The sequence below is a fragment of the Mobula hypostoma genome, chromosome 20 (genome assembly GCF_963921235.1).
Source record: "Mobula hypostoma chromosome 20, sMobHyp1.1, whole genome shotgun sequence".
Lineage (NCBI taxonomy): Eukaryota > Metazoa > Chordata > Chondrichthyes > Myliobatiformes > Myliobatidae > Mobula > Mobula hypostoma.
In genome coordinates this window covers 50,150,886-50,172,019 of record NC_086116.1, presented here as the reverse complement: position 1 = coordinate 50,172,019, position 21,134 = coordinate 50,150,886, and the positions used below count along the sequence as shown (strand labels likewise).

The 21,134-nt window shown below is 39.8% G+C and overlaps 1 protein-coding gene across 12 annotated transcripts in view; it reads left to right on the top strand.

Annotated features, from left to right (window-relative positions):
- Positions 1-21,134, top strand: part of LOC134359513 (SRSF protein kinase 2-like) — a 230,446-nt gene that overhangs the window by 9,932 nt on the left and 199,380 nt on the right. For 5 of the 12 annotated variants that reach the window (XM_063072869.1, XM_063072866.1, XM_063072867.1 and 2 more), the window contains one exon: positions 337-397. In XM_063072869.1, the coding sequence (XP_062928939.1) occupies positions 337-397 (61 nt within the window). Of the gene's footprint in view, positions 1-100; positions 175-336; positions 398-1,129; positions 1,177-21,134 lie in introns of those variants that run through there. The other 7 variants (XM_063072876.1, XM_063072871.1, XM_063072875.1 and 4 more) reach the window with 4 other exon arrangements.

Genomic DNA, 21,134 nt, shown 5'->3' with positions numbered 1-21,134 from the left:
CAATCCATCTTTGATATTGGCCTTTTAATTACTGCCTTCCATGTAAGGCAAGTGACGTCGTTTGTATACCGGTCAACCGAGCTCGCTTGCGCTCGAGCGCCTGGAAGTTGCCGCCTGCGCCTGCGCGCGGCTCAGCGAGGACAATCCCGGCTGGAAAAATGAGTTCCAGGAAAGGTAAAAAAAAAAGGGAAATAGGTTGTCCGTCTGTCAGTTTAAACACCAGGCAGTCTATTAAACATACAACTGCAAATAATCCGTTTTACACAATACAGTTGAGAAAGCAGTTTTTTTAGTTTCGTTTTTTTTAAAATGTTCTTGTATTTCTTGCCTTGTCAGTCCTGGCCATTCAAGCTCGGAAGAGGAGGCCGAAAGGAAAGAAAGAGAAGGCTCATAAAAAGTGAGTGGATAAGAGAGTGGTGTGTATTTGTCCGATTAACACTACTGCTCCTCCCCCTGCTGTCGCTGGATCTCGTATAACGCTGGTTTGGGCTTGGGCAGAAAGAAAGGTTTTTTTTCTACTGGCTGATGGTGCAAAACAGTGGCATAATCTCTCAAAATTATTTAATGTTTGCTTATGTTTATGCACTATTGCATCCCTTGTATTGTTTAACGTTTTCTTTCATGTTAATGTTCATTTTGAGGGATATTAGCATTTCATTGTTATTTTGGAGAAAGTGTGCTTGGCTTAATTTGATAACAGTACATATAATTTGTTGTTATATTGCTTTAAAATATTTTCTCAAGAATTTGCCAGAAAATCTCTGTTGAGTTGATGTGTGTATTCTTTGTAGAATGGTATTTTTATTTGATAAACTAATTGGTTTTCTTGAACAGTTTCGGCATGTGAGGCTTCCATTATGTGCATGTAATGTCACTTTGGTAACAGTACTTGATAGGCTTTGCTTTCCCAAAAGCATGATGGCTTCTGTTAATTTTGCATTGTATTGTTTGTTTTGGGTGATATTTGAATAGCTATTTGTTCTGTATCTGTGAGTCTTTTCTAAACCGAGGAGGGATTTCTTTGTTGTACTATATGAATGAATTGGACTAATTCTTCGCGAACAGCTGAGGTTTTCAGTGCTGATAAGTTGCTTATCCTTTCAACTTTTTCGTCCATTCTGTATATTAGGCCAAGAATCATCTACGAAGAGGGTGGACAAAATTGTCCAAACAGAGGTATTAAGTATTACTGAGATTATAGTAAAGTGATGGCACATTACTCTCATGAAAACATAGTAATATCATATATTGTGTGTTGCTTTATTAGGGTAATACTTCCTCATGTCTGGAATGTTTTGTTTTTATTTATCAACGGCGAAAAATAAGAAAACAGCCTCAGTGATTGTAAGTTGGAACTGAAATACCAAAGCTCAGTCCTATTCTTGACAGCCATATGGACAATAACCTCTTTGAAAAGAAGTCATGGAAAATACTTAGGAGGTGAAACTGGTTGGAGAAAACTGACACTGTGTTGATGTGCCTAGTTGGCTCTTAAAATGTAATTCTGTGGTTCTACAATCAATTCTTTAGTCATTTTGATTTACAGTGTTGTGAAGATCTTCATATTAAGTGTATTTCGACATGTATGAACTGCTTTGAAATCCAAATGGCAACCCTAATTCTGGAAGCATTGCAACTCTGGGATGTTTAATTGGAGATTTGAGTAATTTCTTGTTAATTAGTTTAGATCTTGTAAAGAAATGTACGTTACTAGATCTTGAATGGAGGTGTTTTTTGCTAATGACTATCATTAATCAAGAAACAATGTGTACTGCAGGATGTGGAAAATGGAAAAATTTCTCAAACAGTAGTACTGGATGCACTTAGCGTAATGTGAAGCAATATGATATTTTAAATATCTGGAATAACTGTAAAAAGCAGTTTTCTTTGTGCCAGTTGAGGTAAAATTAATAATCTTGTTTCAAAAATTCTGAATTTTTCTAATTTAATTTGGTCAGTGTGCAATAAAAACAGAATGGAACACTCAGCAAGTAAGACAGCATCTGTGGAGAGAGATGTAACATCTCAGGTCTGGTGCCCTGATGTGTGCTACAACTTGGTTATGATTGCCATACAGCATGTCAAGACCTTCGATATTTTAAAACTTTGCTTTATAGTTTTTTCCCTACATTTCAGATTTTCACTAACATGCAGGATAATGTTTTTAACAACATCTAGCCAGCACAGATGTGTTTAGGAACCTTGGTGTAAACCACATAACCATATAATAGCTGAAAAGCAGCTGAAGTGTGAAAAGCGGAATATCACTGTCTTGCGAGCATTTCCTTTGTAGTGTTAAGTATTGAGATGAGCCTGGCTGACCTGTTAACTTCAGTAACATTATTCTTCTGGATTCATGGATACACAGATTCCAGATACAATTCATTATTGCAGTTGGTTTGTGTTTGTGTATTGAACAATGGCAGCAGCTTAAAATGCAACTCTTTGCCTATTAACAGTCCAGAGTTGAGCTTTGCCTCAATTTTTTTCTGTATAAACTGAATAAGCTTGAGTTTTGATTTAGATGATATGTAGTTTCTATTAAGTTTTCTGTAAGCACCTAAGCAGTTAATGACAAAACAGTGAGTAAATGATTGATAGCAAACAACAGCCCTGAATTAGATCGCAAACAACAGGAATTCTGCAGATGCCGGAAATTCAAGCAACACACATCAAAGTTGCTGGTGAACGCAGCAGGCCAGGCAGCATCTCTAGGAGGAGGTACAGTCGACGTTTCAGGCCGAGACCCTTCATCAGACCCTCCTGACAAAGGGTCTCAGCCTGAAACGTCGACTGTACCTCTTCCTAGAGATGCTGCCTGGCCCGCTGCGTTCACCAGCAACTTTGATGTGTGACCTGAATTAGATGGTAGTTCATTAGCATGGTTTACTGAGCTCAGGACTAGCTTTACTAAACAGCTGATTGTTTAAGTTAAATTTGGATGATTGATGTCAGCATTATTAGAAAAAAATTGTGGCACAAAAGACTTATTGATCCATCCCAAGGTTTTAGAGAAATTTGGTAAGGAAATTGTCAGTGCTTTACCTTAATTCAATTCTTTTTTGATTAAAGAATTGGATATATTCCAATACATTAGAATGGTGACGAAAGGAAGTAAAGCAAGGGATTTATCAGTAAGTTTTGATGAAAGGTCATCAGTCTGAAGCTTTCCATAGATTCCATCTGGTCTGAATACTTCCATTTTCTTCTTTGACTCAGGTTTCAATTATCTGTAGTATCGGTAGTATTTTGGTTTGGAACTATGGGTCCAAAATCTTTTGGGGAAGATATTGTAATCTATAAGAACTTGAGAAATATTATTTGACTATGAGGTAGTGTTGTTTTATAATGTCTAATGTCCAACTTAATTTATTTGAAGTTGTATATGGAGTGGTATGAGAGGATATAGTCTTCACATGTCGAGTGGAAGGCAGAGAATAGTCTGTAGTGGATAAATATTTATCTGTTCCCTAACAACAATATTGCTATTATTGTGAGTGTAAATGGTGTATAAAAAGAGGAAGTGGGTCATCACTTTTTCTCGCAGAAGGGGAGATAAATTCAAGTGGTATTTAAATTATGAAATGGCAGCCACAAATCAAATGCAGAGATTTATGAAATAACAATATTTGATCTCTCAGGTCAGGACCAAAATGGGATTTTAAAAAAACCTTAAAGAATGTAAGTTTTAAGTGAAACAGTTTGCTGTGGCTGTATGAAGCTTCTGATAAGCCACACTTAAATTGTTTTGAAGAAATCTGGAATTGCATCTGAGTAAGAAAGTCCTGGCTTTTGACAGTGCTGTACAAATTTATCTAATTGTAATAAGGACTCCATAGGTTGGCATTTAGGAAGAGCTTATTACATAAGTAGGCTTGTGTTATTGAGAATATTGAATTTTAAGAGATGATTTCTGTTGATTTGAAACTTTGACAAAGTGGATAGATTTTTTTTGCTGGTGGAGAGTGAACAAATGTTTGGAAGGTCGACCAATTTGGAATCTAAGAGAGAGAAACCTTTTTGTGCAAAAGATAAAGGGAGTACCAAAGATTCATTAGACTGATTGCAAGGATGGTGGTTTGATGTACAAGGAACAGTGTTCTTTAGAGCTAAGGACAAGAGAGGAGATCTTAGTAAATTATGAAAGGATCTGGCAGGCTTTGCAGTGTTCAAGTGCACTTGTCATGGTTTTGTCCATGTACTTAATGGCGTATACCCATTTTCATTTTTGGCTGTCTTGGATTATGCACTCCACAAACTTTAATTGAACATATGCCCCTTGTCTGCACAGTTCAGCTACTCATTGGATAAAATGCTTTTGATGCTCTGTAAATAGCTGAAAGAGGCACTGCTTATCTTGGTAGAAATATATTTCCCAAAAAGAAATCATTCTTTCAACAATCAAATTGTTACAATATATCAGAAACATGGTAGATACTTAGTGACTTTGTAGCACTTTCATTGTGTGCTTTTGCCTCAATTATAATAGCCTATTCTCTTGGGACTTAATATAGCTACTTTTTCCAAACTCAAAATTACAAATTTACCGATTAAAGGAATTATAGAACACTTAAAAGGAGATAAAGAGCTAGTTCAGTTCATAGTTAGTACAGAGTCAGAGAAGGCAAATTGATCCTGTTCCCTTGACCTTGCTATGTGCCCCTCCAGATTCTTTTCATTTGAAAACTACAGTTGCTTTACATGTCGTATTCGGGAAAGTAGCCAGTGGCTGTATAGAAGCTGTGCTCCGGGAAGAACTCTTACTTAACATGTGAGCAAGGAGAAGAATATTCCTGTTTCAGTAACTAACGTGCAATTGAATTTGTTTGAGATCAATACCATCCCATTCCAGGGTTTGTTCTACCTTCACTCAGAAGGTTGTTGGTCAAAGACTTGCTTTTAATTTAAGTAGCTGAGCTGTCATATCAGAAGTAAATATGCACAGCATGGTTGGAAGTGAATATTTTGGACAAAACTCTGTGCTTTTTCAAATAAAAAATCCCTGGAACTACTTGGAGATGGCACTATTCTTTAATTCAATCCACACTTTTAGAAATACAAAACCTACTTATCTGCCTTCTCACCGACGAGGCAACTTTCTGAAGAAAAGTTGCTGTGTGGCTAGGCTTAGCTCAAACAGCATCTATAAATTTGCTGATGACACAACTGTTATCAGATAGTGATGAGGTGTACAGAAATAAGATTGGCTGGTTGAATGGTGTTGCAACAGCTGTCAGTAAAGCCAAGGAATTGATTATGTTGTTCAGGAAGGGGAAGTCAAATAAGTACACACCAGTCCTTATCAAAGGGTCAGCAGTAGATAGGGTAATCAGCTTCAATTTCCTGAACTTCAGCATCTCGGAGGATCAATCCTGGGCAATCATAAAGAAGGCATACACACGTGGCTATACTTCATTTGGAGTTTGAGATTTAGAAATGCTACCAAAGACTAGCAAGTTTCTACAGATGTACTGTGGAATGCATCCTGGCCGGTTGCATCACCTCTTGGTATGGAGGTTCCAATGCACAGGATCAAAAGAGGCTGCTGAGGGTTGTACACTTAGTCATCTCCATCGTGAGCACTAGCCTCTCCACCATCAAGGACATCTTCAGTACGCAGTGTCTCAAGAAGGATGTGTCCTTCATTAACAACCCTCACGATCCAGGACATGTTTGCTTCTCGTATCTCCCATCAAGGAGGAGGTACTAGAGTTGGAGACACATACTCAGTGATTTAGGAACAGCTTCTTTCCATTTACCATTAAATTTCTGAATAGTCCATGAAGGTAACCTCACTATTCTGCTCTCTCTTTGCACTATTTAAAAAAATTCTTATTCTCACTTTTTATTATGTATTGCATTGTACTGCTGCCATAAAACAACACATTTCATGATGTATGTCAATAATAATAAACCTGGATCTGAAGTTTGTTTGTTCTTCTGGTCAAATGCTGTTACAGGAAATAAATACTCGTCGTACATGATGTTTTTAAAGTATTTGTGAAGTTTCTGGATGCTTGCTTTTAAAATTATTAGTAGTACTTCAGGAAAATGTTATCTCTTGGTCTTAAATCATTTTATTGGTTCTGGTTTTCAGTTGCATTTTACAGGACACCAAGATTCACAAAAAAAAATAGGTGATCACATAATCAATTTGTTGGCATAAAAATATTGGGCATATTGGTAGAATGCTTGTATTCTACCTTCTGTCTTAAAAAAATTCAAAATGTTTCCTTATATGGTAGGCCAAACGTTTTTGATAAATGAACTTTATTATATCCCGGGGAGCTAGAAGAATATTTCAATGATTTGTATCAATTCAGTTCAATTAAAATAACACCAAATCAGCTTTATCATGGTACTGGTGTGATTAGATTTACTTTTAAGAAGTTATTTATTTTACTTAATTTAAGCACAATGCATAAAATGCTGTATGGTCAGGTATTAATGGAATTATGCAGTGCTCTATCTTAGACATTTGCAATTGAAAAATAGATTTAAATTTTTATGCATCATCAATTGATTAAAGAATGATCAAAAAAGTTATGTGACTTATTTTAACTAAAGATTGGGTTATTATAAAAGAAGTTGCTTTTAAATGTGTTTTTACAAGATTACAAAAGCTTCAGTGATCTTGAATACATGTGCATTGAAAAAGAACAACATTTGATTTAAAGGCTTCATAACTAGTGGAATATTAGCTGCAGGAGCAGGAGAAGGCAAGTTAGCTTCTCAAGCTTGCACTGTCATGATCTAATTTTGGGCTCAATTTTTCTTGCCTACACTCAGAAATGGTTGACTTTAGGTCAGCACACACAAAATGTTGGAAGGACTCAGCAAGACAGGCAGCATCTATGGAGAGGAATGCACAATCAATGTTTTGGGTCAAGACTCTTCATTAGGACTTCTCTATTTCTCTCCATTTGATGCTGCCTAACCTGCTGAGTTCCTCCAGCATTTTGTGTGTTGCTGTGGGTTTCCAACATCTGCATAATTCTTTGTGTCCTTGACTTGAGATATAGTGAATGTGTTACCGCAGTTCCTTTGAAGTTGCTGATTGATAGGTAAGTGACCTTTCTGAGAGAACTATTTGTTTTAAGGGGAAATTTGAGTGTGAGTTATTTTTGCCTTTATCAAAAAAGTGGTACTTGCAAAATATGAGCAGATTTGAAATGGCATTAATTCTCACATTAAGCTGGAGAATATGGTGTTTTATAACATTGTCACATGGCATACAGTAGAGTGTATGTAACTAGTGTATTCCTTTCAAACTATGCCTAACCACTTTGTTGAAGAGCAGTTCTTTGTAGACTTGTGGGGGTTTGTTAATTTGATTTTCCTAAGACTGAGGTGTTCTTTTAACAAAACTTTGCATGGGAGAACACATACAAGTCCTCACTGAGGGTCAGTGATGGAAAAGGTGAGCATCTTTAAGTTCCTGGGTGTCAACATTTCACAGATCGGTTCTGGGCTCTTGACACTGATACAGTCACAAAGAAGGCACACCAGCAATTCTTGGTGAGGTGTTTTGTTATGTCAGCAAAGGCCCTTGGAAACTTCTGGGAGAATTGTGACTAGTTACATCCCAGCCTGATATGAGGCTCCACAGCACAGGATTGGAAGAAACGCAGAGGGTTGTCGACTCAGCTAGCTCTATTACGGCACAATCCTCCCCATCATTGAGGATGACTTCAAAAACCAGTACCTGAAGAAGGTGGCATCATTCATTAAAGACCCTCAGGATCCGGGTGTGCTCTCTGCTCGTTACTAGCATCAGGGAAGGAGGTACAGGTGCCTGAAGACCCATACTCAGTGATTCAAGAACAGCTTTTCCCCTCTGTCATTGATTTTTGAACAGTCCTTGAAAATGACATTATTGTTCCATTGCACTGTTCTGGTGCATCAAAGCAGCAAGTTTCACATCATATAAGACAGTGATAATAAAGCCTGATCTGATTTTATCCCAATATACTTTATACTTTATAGTCGCCAAACAATTGATACTAGAATGTACAATCATCATAGCGATATTTGATTCTGCTGTTCCCGCTCCCTGGATTACAGATCGATAGTAAATATTAAAAATTTAAATTATAAATCATAAATAGAAAATAGAAAAATGGAAAGTAAGGTAGTGCAAAAAAAAAAACAAGATGCAGGTCCAGATATTTGGAGGGTACGGCCCAGATCCAGGTCAGGATCCGTTCAGCAGCCTTATCACAGTTGGAAAGAAGCTGTTCCCAAATCTCGCCATACCAGTCTTCAAGCTCCTGAACCTTCTCCCGGAGGGAAGAGGGATGAAAAGTGTGTTGGCTGGGTAGATCATGTCCTTGATTATCCTGGCAGCACTGCTCCAACAGCATGCGGTGTAAAGTGAGTCCAAGGACGGAAGATTGGTTTGTGTGATGTGCTGCACCATGTTCACGATCATGGAACATTACATAAAAAAAAGATGTAGGATATTACGATAAAAGAAATCCTTTCGATAAAAATGATTGGAAGGTAGATTTAATCTTTAATACATAGCCACAGTGAAAGAATAAAAAATGTTACCTAAAGATACTGCAATATAAAATCTTATAATTTGTTTATTACTGCATTTTATGATGTGAATTATTTCTATCCTGGTGATGGTAATTGATTGCAATGCAGTTTCTGTCTTTACTCCTCTTGTCTTTCAACACCACAAAGCAGTTTAGAGCAGTGGTATTATTAAACAAAACCTGAGTGAGTTCTGTCTCATTCTCCTACTGCTCTGGTATTTGCATTGTATAATTATAATGGCTAATCAGGGCGGTCATTTGATCCAGAGGCATCCAGATGTGCAGAGTCCTTTGCAAGTCATAGGACCAAGGCTACTTGTTCCAAGAACTGACTGCTGTTAAAAAAATTTTTTTTTAAGTAATCTGATTTGTATTTGGGTGATTCTGTGTTAAATTTTCTGTACAAAATTTTACCGCATAATTTAAGAGGATACGGCAGTGTAAAGGTTAGCATAATGCTATTGCAGCACCAACGACCTGCTGCCTGAAAGGAGTTGTAGGTTCTCCCTGTGATTGTGCAGGTTTTCTCCAGGTACTCTGGTTTCCTCCCACATTCCAAAGATGGAGGGGTCAGTTGGTCACGTGAGTGTAATTGGATATTGGGCCATAAGAGCCTGTTACCGTGCTGTATCTCTAAATAAAATTCTTGTTGAGCTGTGCCATACATTCATTGTGAGTTAGTTGCTTCCAAAGCTTGGGTATAAATTTATCTCTTTGTAGGTTGTAGTCTACATTTTCCATGTTGTCAAAGATTCTGAAAATAGCTATCCTAGCCACTCTCAAGACTTTTTTTTCTTCCAAAAAGTACACAGCCAGATCAGACATAATTGAATGCAATGTACCCTCAGTTGTTCTGGTTGGTGACCATTTGAGTTCTTCTGTGCTTTTACTTCATATTTGTCCAGTTGAAATATATTTGCCACAGGTTTGCTCGTTTACTTAAACTGAAAGCACTTAATTTCATACTACTGTGTACACTGCCTAAAATGCTACCTATTCTTTATGTCAATGGCAAATTAACAATGAATAATTGCAATTTCAAAATAGATTATTGTAGAATCCCACTTGTTAACAATTTTGCTTGTTACCAATTTCAATTCCTGCCTTTTATTCCTCCTCTGTTTCTTGCTATTAGACTATTTTCTAGCCAGGTTAATAAAGTTCATCAAATGCTTTCTGGACATTGATATAAATTTTGTTATCTACCCAACTGCTTTTTTTAAGCTATCCCCTCAAACATTTGAGTCATGCTTCTCGGGCATTGCCCAATCTCACAAATCAATGTTGATTCTTCCTGATCAATTGAATATTTTTCTTTTAAATACTAGCTGACACCTGAAACATGGATGTTTCCTTGTTCTTCCTTTTGTCGTCCATTGCTTTTTTTTATCCGTTGTAAGTTTATTTTCCTCTTTGGGATGTAAACCTGTTTATGAATAACTCCCGCCACTCTAATGCTCAAATCCAATGAAATCAAGCCAGGTAATAGATTTGGTAAAAGGAGCCAGAGGTTGGCAATGGAGTCTGCTTTTTTTCCCCCCCACATTGGAGGCCTGTGACCAGGGGTACTGCAGGGATTGATGCTTGGTCCTCTCATGCAGAAAAATGTTTTCGGTTTGTAAGTTTGCAGGTGATACTAAAACTTGTGCTGTGATGGACAGTGAAGGTTGACTAAGGTTAGATGATATGTGGGTCAACTGGGAATGTGGGTGGTGGAATGACAGATGGAATTTCAGTGTAAGTGTGAAGTGATCTGTTTTGTGAAGTTAAACCAGGCCATGTTATACACAGTGAATGGCAGGACCCTGGGGGTGTGTTGTAAAACTTGTAGGAGTACAAATACATAGTTATCTGAAATTGATGCTACAGGGAGACAGTAAAGAAGGGTATAACATGCATGTCTTCATCGACTAAGTAGGAGTTGGAATGTCATGTTACAAGATGTTGGAAAGTCCATACCTGTATTAAAATGTGGGCAACTCTACTTGTTATAATATAGGAAGGATGTAATTATGTTGGAAAGGGAGAGAAAAGCTTCATAATATTGTCAAGTCCAAAGATATAAGGAAAGACTGAATGGGCTGAAACTGTTTTCCTTAGAGTGAAGAGGCCTAGAGGTGACCTGATGGAGGTTTATAGTCATGAGAAGCAAAGATAATAAACCACATAAAATGTCAGTCTTTTTATTTGGGTAGCAGAGTCTAGTAGTAAAGTGCAGAGGTTTAAGGCAAGAGGAGAAATACTTAAAAAGGAACCTGATGGCTTTTTTTTAGATTAGTGTATGTAACGAGGTGGTAGAGGTGGAAACAATTTAATGTTTAAAATACATTTAGATCGATTCATGGATAGGAAAGATTTAGAGGGATATGGACCAAATGAAGGGAAATGGGACTAGCTCAGGAAAGCACCTTGAGTGGCATAGACCATTTGGGCCAAGGGGCCTATTTCAGTGCTGTTTAACTCTTAACTCTTTGATCAAAGTGAAATTTGGCTCCAGGGGGTGGTGGGCTGTGGAGTGGGGGGGAGTGGGCAGGAAGAAAGTAATAATTGGGAATTTTTTTGACAAAGAAGTATGTCAATTAGTGTACTGGCCCCTATGCTTTATGTACTAATCTTAAGGGATTTGTATAAGATTGTGTACCGTACCAAAGTTAGTAGTGGAGTTTAAGGAGAAAAAAAGGGTGATAAAAGTGGATTGCTTAGATGGGTCAAAGTGGTAGATGGAATTCAATCCAGAGAAGTCTGTGCTAATGCTTTAAGGGAGAGCAAAAGGCAAGGAAATACTAAATGTAGGATATTGGATCAGAGCTGGTACAGCAGATATGTAAAATTGGTAAGTAGGCAAAGTATGCAGGACCAGGGAAATCATGCTAGAACTGTATAAAATGTAACTAGGCATGGTTAGAGTATAGCTATGTTCAGTTGTTGTGGACATCATTGATTGTGGACTTCAGGAAGTGGAAGTCGAGGGAACATGTTTCAGTCTTCATTAAGGGGTAGGTGGTAGAAAAGGTGAGCAGCTTCAAATTCCTGGGCATAAACAACTCGGATGATCTATAATGCACCCAACACATTAATGCAGTCCCAAAGAAGGCATGCTAACAGCTCTACTTTGTTAGAAGCTTGAGAAGCATTGGAAATGTCATCAAAGATTCTTGGAGATGTGTGGTGGACAGTATTTTGAATGGTTGCATCTCAACATGGTATGGAGACTCCATTGTTCAGGATGGCAAGAAGTTGCAGAGGGTTGTAGATTGAGCTATTTCCACGATCGGTACAACCTATGCACCATTTAGGATATCTTCAAGAAGTGGCATCGATCACTAAGGACCCTCACTTTCCAGGACATATTGTTCTCTCATTGCTACCATTGGGGAGGACGTACAAGAACCTGAAGACCCACATTCAACAATTTTAGAATAGCTTCTTTCCGCCTGCCATCAGATTACTAAATGGTCCATGAACACGACTATATTTTCCCTTTTTCTACACTATTTATTTATTTTGTAATTTATATATATTTTTAATGTCTTTGCACTATGCTGCAACAAAACAACAAATTCATTATAAGGCAGTGATGATAAACCTGATTCTGGTAGTGCTACTGAGATTGCAGAAGAGGTTGACAAAGCTGTCACCATGGTTGGAGAGTTTTAATTGCAGGAGAAACTAAAAGTCTGTTTTCTTTGGAGGAGAGGGGGTAAAAGGGAGATTTACTTTGTGAGGTAAAGCTGAGCAGAAAGGATCCATTTCCGTTGACAGAGAAGACAATAACTATTGAAAAAAATGTGCATTACTTGATAGGGGGATGAGAAGGAAGAGAAGTATTTTTCACTTAATGAATTGGTGGTGATCTGGAATTTGATATCTGAAAGGTTCATCGACGCAGAAGCTTTTGAGGATTCAAGATCGTTTAATGTCATTTGCAGTCCATGTGTAAAAGAATGAAATAATTTTTACTCTGGATCCTATGCGGCATAAAAAAAGACACGATAAAGAACATAATAAAAGCGCAAATATAAAAACATAGCTTATACTCATAGTGACATTCAAGTGATGCTAGGTACAGGAGTGTCTGTAAATAAGGTGGTTGACAGGAAAATGATAAAGTACTGGTGGTTGGAGGTGTTGAATAGCCTTACTACTTGAGGAAAGTAACTGTTTTTGAGTTTGGTGCTCCAGATGTGGATGCTACATAGCCTCCTCCTTGATGGGAGTGGGACAAACAGTCCATGAGCAGGGTGGGTGGGATCCTTCATGATGTTACTGGCTTTTTCTGACACCTTTTCTGTATATATCTCTTTGGTGGAGAGGCAGGTACAGGTGACGTGTTGGGCAGTTTTAATTAACCTATGTAGAGTCTTGTTGGCTGCAGTGCAGTTTCTGTACCGTGTGGTGATGCAGCATGTTTAGATACTCCCTACTGGGCACCTGCAGAATGACATGAATATAGGTGTCCATGGTCCAGCACTCTTCAGCCTCCTCAGAAGGTAGAGACATCGATGAGCTTTCCTGATTGTGTGGAATGTGTTCTGGGACCATGAGAGGTTGTACAAGATGTTTATTTTCAGGAGTTAGAAGCTGCTCACCGTTTCCATTGCTGTGCCACCGATGTTGAGTGGTGTGAGTTATCCTGAAATTTGATAACTATCTCTTTTGTCTTGTTGAGCTATTTGTCTGGCACAAGGTTTATCATTGACCAGTATGGGTCAAATGGTTACTTTGCAATATATTTAATAATACTTTCCAAGTCTTTATGATATCTTACAGAAGAAATAGGAGCAGGACTAGACCATCTGGCCCATCGAGCTTGCTCTGCCATTCAATAAGATCATGACTGATCTGACCATGGACTCATCTCCACCTACCTAGCTTTTCCCCCATAACCCTCAATTCCCCTACAGAAAAACCACCTTAACATTCCTTTCAAATAGAAAATAAGAACTTGATTTTAGGTCAATCAAAATCTATCCAACCTTATATTAACCAAATACATTTACTGAGGTAGTCTCCACCGCTTTATTGGGCAGAAAATTCCACAGGTTCACCACTCTTTGGGAAAAGCAGTTCCTCCTCATCTCCAAGCTAAATCTACTCCCTCAAATCTTGAGACTATGTTCTCTCGTTCTAGTCTCACCTATCAGTGGAAATAACTTTCCTGCCTCTGTCTCATCTATCCCCTTTCATAATTTTGTATGTTTCTATAAAATCTCCTCTCATTCTTCTGAATTCCAGCGAGTACAGTCCAGGCAACTCAATCTCTTCTCATAGTCTAACCCTCTCATCTCTGGAATCAACCTGGTGAATGTTCTCTGCATCGCTCCCAAAGCCAGTATACCCTTCCTCAAGTAAGCAGACCAGAACTGCATGCAGTACTCCAGATGCAGCCTCACCAATACTCTGTACAGTTCCTCTTAGCTTTTAAATTCAATCCCTCTAACCGTGAAGGCCAACGTTCCATTTGCCTTCTTGATAGCCTGCACCTGCAAACCATACTGTTGTGATTCATGCACAAACACTCCCAAGTCCCTCTGCACAGCAGCATGCTTCAATTTTTTTACTATTTAAATAATAATCTGCTCTTTCATTTTTCCTACCAAAATGGATGATCTCGCATTTACCAACATTGTACTCCCATCTGCCAGACCCTTGCCCACTCACTTAACCTATCTATATCTCTCTGCATCTTCTGCACAGTTTGCTTTTCCACTCAATTTAGAATCATCAGCAAACTTAGATACACTACACTTGGTCCCCTCTTCAAGATCATTAATGTATGTCGTGAATGGTTGGAGGCCCAGCACCGACCCCTGCAGCACACTGCTCACCACTGATTGCCAACCGGAGTAATACCCATGTATCCCAACTCTCTGCTTTCTGTTAGTTAACCAATCCTCTGTCTATGCTAATACATCATCCCAACTCTATGCATCCTTATCTTATGGATAGGTCTTTTATGTGGCACCTTATTGAATGCCTTCTGGAAATCCTGGTAAATAATGTCCATTTGTTTCCCTCTATCCACTGCACTTGTTACATCTTCAAAGAACTCCAGTAAATTTATCAAACAGGACCTGCCTTTGCTGAATCCATGCTGTGTCTGCCTGATGGATCCATTTCTTTCCAAATGCCTCACTATTTCTTCTTTAATGATAGCTTCAAGCATTTTCCCAACTACAGATGTTAAACTAACTGGCCTATTGTTACCTGCCTTTTGCCCACATCCTTTTTTTGAACAGTGGCATGATATTTGCCATCTTCCAATCTGTCAGGACCTGCCCAGAGCCCAGAGTCCAAAGCCTCTACTATAACCTCTGCCATTTCTTTCAGTGCCCTGGGATGCATTCCATCAAGGGCAGGAGAATTGTGTATCTTTAGGCCCACAAGTTTGCTCAGCACTACCTCTTTAGTGATAGCAATTGTATCGAGGTCCTCACCTCCCGTTGCATCCATAACATTTCTCTTTGGCACGTTAGATGTGCCCTCCACCATGAAGATGGACACAAAATGGTAATTCAAAGCCTCTGCTATTTCTTCATTACCCAATATCAATTCCCTCTTCTCATCCTCCAAGGGACCTACATTCACTGTAGCTATCCTTTTCTGCTTTATATAATTATAAAACCTTTTACCATATGTTTTTTATTTTGTGCTGGTTTATTTTCATAATCTAGCTTCCCTTTCTTTATTCGTGAACGCAGCAGGCCAGGCAGCATCTATAGGAAGAGGTGCAGTCGACGTTTCAGGCCGAGACCCTTCGTCCATCCTGACGAAGGGTCTCGGCCTGAAACGTCGACTGCACCTCTTCCTATAGATGCTGCCTGGCCTGCTGCGTTCACCAGCAACTTTGATGTATGTTGCTTGAATTTCCAGCATCTGCAGAATTCCTGTTGTTTCCCTTTCTTTATTGCTCGCTTAGTGGTACTTTGCCTTTTAAAGTTTTCCCAATCTTCCAGTTTCCCACTATTGGCGACTTTGTATACACGAGCTTTTAGTTTGATGCCTTCTTTTATTTCCTTAGTTATCCAAGGCTGGCTCTCCCCACCCTTAACGTTCTTGCTTTTAACTGGAATATACTTTTTTGTGCACCATGAAAAATCTCTTTGAAAGTCTTCCACTCTTCCTCAACTGTCCCACCATATTGCCTGTGTTCCCAGCCTACACTAGTCAAATCCTCCCTCATCCCATTTAGTCTCCATTGTTTAGGAATAATACACTGATTTTTGATCAAACCACTACATCCTCCATTTGTATGAGAAATTCAATCATACTGTGATCACTCTTTCCAAGAGGATCCCTAACTACACGATTACTAATTTTACCTGTCTCATTGCACAGGACCAGATCTAAGATAGCATGTTCCCATGTAGGTTCAGTAACATGCTATTCAAGAAAGCCATCACAGATACATTCTATGAAGCCCTCCTCAAGACTTCCTCGACCAGCTTGATTCACCCAATCCATGTGCAAGTTAAGGACCCCATGATAACTATGTCATTTTTACATGCTTCAGATATTTATCTGTTTATTGCTTGTGCCACTGTAATGTTGTTATTCGGAGGCCAATAGACAACTCCTGCCAGTGTAGCGTTGTTATTCGGAGGCCAATAGACAACTCCTGCCAGTGATTTTTTTTTTCCCTTTTCTATTCCTAATCTCTACCCAGATGGATTCAACATTCTGCTCCTTAGATCTTATATTACCTCTCACTATTGCCCTGATGTCATCCTTAATTGAGTGCTACCCCACCTCCTTTACCTTCCTGCCTATCCTTTGGTATTACTTGATATCCTTGAATATTTAATTCCTAATCCTCTCCACCCTGCAACCACATCTCTGTAATGGCCACTAAGTCATACCCCTTTATACTGATCTGTGCCACAAGTTCACTGACCTTGTTTCGAATACTACAGGCATTCAAATAAAGTGCCCTTATGCTCATTGTGCTTTTAAATCTTGTAATTTTTTACTCTTTTGCACTTGACTTTTCTTCACTCCACTCTTGCTTTTCTCTTTTTTATCTTCTGCTTTCTTTTTTATCTTTTGCTTTATCTTTATCCACACTTTTCTTTTTCACTTTAACCATACTTCTCCAATCTGTTGAACCCACCCCCCTATTATTTAGTTTAAAGCCCTATCCACAGCTCTATACAATTCGCTAGGATCCAGGTCCCGTCACAGTCCAGGTGGAGCCCATCCCATTGGTACAGCTTCCTCCTTCCCCAATACTGGTGCCAATTTCCCAGGAATTCAAACCCACTTCTCACACACTAATCCTTGAGCCATGCATTTCACACTCTAATCTTCTTGACTCTATGCCAATTTGCACATGGCTCAGGTAATAATCCAGAGATTACTACCTTTTTGGTTCTGCTTTTTAATTTAGTCCCTAGTTGCTCAGATTCCCTCAGCAGAATCTCTTTCCTTGTTCTACCTATGTTGTTGGTACCCAGATGGTCTATGACAACTGGATCTTTCCCCTCTGTAAATTCCTCTGTAGGTCAGATAAGATGTCCTGAACCTGGGTACCAGGCAAGCAACACAGCCTTTGGGATGCTGTATCCTCGCAACAGAGAACACTCTCTATTCCCCTGGCTATACTATCCACAATTACCACTGTATTTCTCTTCCTTACCCGCTCTTGAATGGTTCCCTGAACTACAGTGCCACAGTTAGGTTGCTCATCCTTACTACAGCACCCCCCCCCACCCAATCCACACCAGGAGCAAGAATCTCAGACCTGTTGAACAAGCTCAAGGGCTGAGGCTCCTCCAGCATTATCTCTGGATCCCACTACCTGCCTCACTCGCTCGCAGACACACCCTCTTGTCCCTGACCGCAGACCAAATTTGAGGCAGCTAATCTAGTAGGTGTGACTACCTCCTAAAACAGGGAATCCAGGGACAGGTGTCCCCCACTTTTCAAACGTTCACTTTACGAAACCTCACTGTTAACGAAAGACCTACATTAGTTACCTGTTTTCGCTAACAGAAGGTGTTTTCACTCTTACGAAAAAAGCAGCGCATGATAAAAGGCAGTGCGCAAAAAAAAACAGCACGCGTCCTGAGCAGCCGCTCCTACCCCAGATTCGGAACTACTTTCTTGCCGGCATTGCTTAAACACGTACCTGTGAGCAGCCGTTAGCAAGATGAGTTCTAAGGGATCGAAAAAGCCTGAAAGAGCTCGTAAGGGTGTTACACTTAGCGTAAAACTAGACATAATTAAGCGTTTCGATCGTGGTGAACGAAGTAAGGACAAAGTGAGTTTGGCTTGTGGAAGTTGACAAAGATGATGTTGATGAGGTTTTGGCATCCCGTGACCAAGAACTGATAGATGAAAAGCTGATGCAATTGGACGAGGAAAGGATAACAATTGAAACTGAATGCAGTAGCGAACGGACCAAAAATGAAGTCGTCCAGGAACTGAACGTGAAGCAACTGCGTGAGATTTTCACTGCAATGATAAAGTATGACTTCAATTTTGGAAGGGTACATCGGTTTAGGGCATATTTGCAGGATGGTTTGAGTCCTTACAAAGAAGTGTATGATCTAAAAATGCGCGAGGCTAAGCAGTCAAGCAAGCCTTCCACATCAGCCACAGCAGACGATGAACCTCGACCTTTGCCATCAAGGCAGGCAGACATAGAAGAAGATGACCTGCCTGCCCTGATGGAAACAGACGACACCCCAGTGTCCCACCACCCCAACCCCCGGGCTGCAGACAGATACCGATCCGCGAAGAATGCAGCGGTAGCCGGGAGGCACCCAGCACATCTTTAAGAAAACAAGCCGAAATAAACAAGCTAATTAATTAGGTGCCGCCCGGCACGTAAATGTCGGCCCAGATCAGAGGCCGAATACTGCTAATACGCCGAGCCCTGTAAAACACTCCTTTTTTAAACTCTTCTTCCCGACCTGTGTGAAGCTATCTCTCTCTTTAAATCAATTGGTCCACTGCTAATGCCCTGACCCCATGAAATGCTCCTTTTTTAAACTCTCCTCCCCAACCTGTGCCAGTGATCTTTCTCTCTCTCCAAATTGATTGGTCTGCCGCTAATGCCAAGAGCTTGAGCAAAGTTCTGCAAGTTTTAATTTTTTTTAAAAATCAGGCGTAGAAAGCTTTATATAAATGTCAAATCATTGCCACTTTAAGGTAACATGGAGTTGAGAGAAGGCCACATGGATCATGAAGTATGCATCAATCATTTTATGATTTTTGTAAATATGGAAATAGAATTTATGTACAGGTTTCCCCCGCCATCGAAAGGTAGAGCGTTCCTATGAAACGGTTCGTAAGCCGAAATGTCGTAAAGCGAAGAAGCAATTACCATTTATTTATATGGGAAAATTTTTGTGAGCGTTCGCAGACCCAAAAATAACCTACCAAATCATGCCAAATAACGCATAAAACCTAAAATAACAGTAACGTATAGTAAAAGCAGGAATGATATGATAAATACACAGCCTATATAAAGTAGAAATACTTTTCCACAATCATTACTGCACTGTTCTCCGTAGCGAAAATCTCACGCAAGCGCTGTCGGCAGAAAATCTCACGCAAGCGCTGTTGGCAAAAACACAGCGCAAGCGCTCTTCAGTAACCTTTAAGCTATGAAGCTGCCAAATCATACCAAATAACACGTAGAAATACACAGCCGATATAAAGTAGAAATAATGTATGTACAGTGTAGTATCACTTACCGGAATTGGTTCAGCGCCGAGCACACTGATGGTGGTGTGTTGGACTGAGTCGTCGCAGGTTGGCTGGTGCAGTGGCCCCCACCCTCCAGGCCGCGAACTGATACATTGTCGCGAGGCACGCAGGGGTCCAGCGGTAGCCAGGAGGCACAAAGCACATCTTTAAGAAAAAAGCCGAAATAAACATGCTAATTAATTAGGTGCCGCCCGGCACGTAATTGTTGGCCCAGATCAGTGCCAATTACCGACTGTGTCATCTCGTATAAAATCCTAAAGGGATTGGACAGGCTAGATGCAGGAAGATTGTTCCCGATGTTGGGGAAGTCCAGAACGAGGGGTCACAGTTTGAGGATAAGGGGGAAGCCTTTTAGGTCTGAGATTAGGAAAAACTTCTTCACACAGAGAGTGGTGAATCTGTGGAATTCTCTGCCACAGGAAACAGTTGAGGCCAGTTCATTGACTATATTTAAGAGGGAGTTAGATATGGCCCTTGTGGCTACGGGGATCAGGGGGTATGGAGGGAAGGCTGGTGCAGGGTTCTGAGTTGGATGATCAGCCATGATCATAATAAATGGCGGTGCAGGCTCGAAGGGCCGAATGGCCTACTCCTGCACCTATTTTCTATGTTTCTATGTTTATTTCGGCTTTTTTCTTAAAGATGTGCTGTGTGCCTCCAGGCTACTGCTGCATTCTCCGCAAATCAGTACAGTATCTGTCCGCGGCCTGGGTGTTGGGGTGGTGGGACACTGGGGTGTCATCTCGTTGTCTGTTTCCATTAGAGCAGGCGGCTCATCTTCTCCTATGACTGCCTGCCTCGATGTCGAAGGTCGAGGTTCGTCATCTGCTGTGGCTGATGTGGAAGGCTTGCTTGACTGCTGAGCCTCGCGCATTTTTCTATCATACAGTTCTTTGTAAGGACTCAAACCATCTTGCAAGTATCCCCTAAACCTACGTACCCTTTCAAAATTAAAGTCGTACTTTATCATTGCAGCGAAAATCTCATGTAGTTGCTTCACTTTTGCTACTGCATTCGGTCTCGATTGTTATTCTTTCCTCTTCCAATTGCATCAGCTCTTCATCTATCAGTTCTTGGTCATGGGATGCCAAAACCTCTTCAACATCATCTTCATCAGCTTCCACAAGCCAAACTCACTTAGTCCTTACTTGTTCACCACGATCGAAACGCCTAATTATGTCTAGTTTTACGCTAAGTGTAACACCCTTACGAGCTTTTTTAGGCTTTTCCGACACCATAGAACTCATCTTGCAAATGGCTGCTCAATGTAATGTGTTCAAGCAATGCCGTTCTGAATCCGGGGGAGAGCGACTGCTCGGGGCGCGCACTGCCTTTTATCGCGCGCTGAATTTTTTATCGCACGCTGCTTTTTTTTGTAACAGTGAAAACACCTTCTGAAAGTGAAAATAAGGTACTAATGTAGGTCTCTCGTAACAATGAGGTTTCGTAAAGCGAACGTTCGAAAAGCGGGGGACACCTGTATAGAGAAAATGAATTTCAACAAAAAATACTAATTTTTTTCAGGATTTATCATTCTTTGATTTACCTTAATACCGCTCTTGAAACTGCAAATCATTTAATGGTCTCAATTTGGTGAACATCAAAAATTATTGTCTTTGATAACTGCAAAGTCCTAAAGCTTTTCATGGCCAAAAGTGTTTCCTTTTAAATATACATATTATTGCAGGAAAGACAATAACAAATGTACTCAGGATGTTTCCTTAAGTAACTCATTTAAGAAAATCACACTCAAAATTTGAATGTTGTTGGCAAGGACAGTATTTGTTGCCCATCAAACATGACCCTCAACACGCTGCTGGTCAGCTTTCTTGAATTTCTTCAGTTGTCGTGAAGTCATCCTTGGATATTTTTGTGATG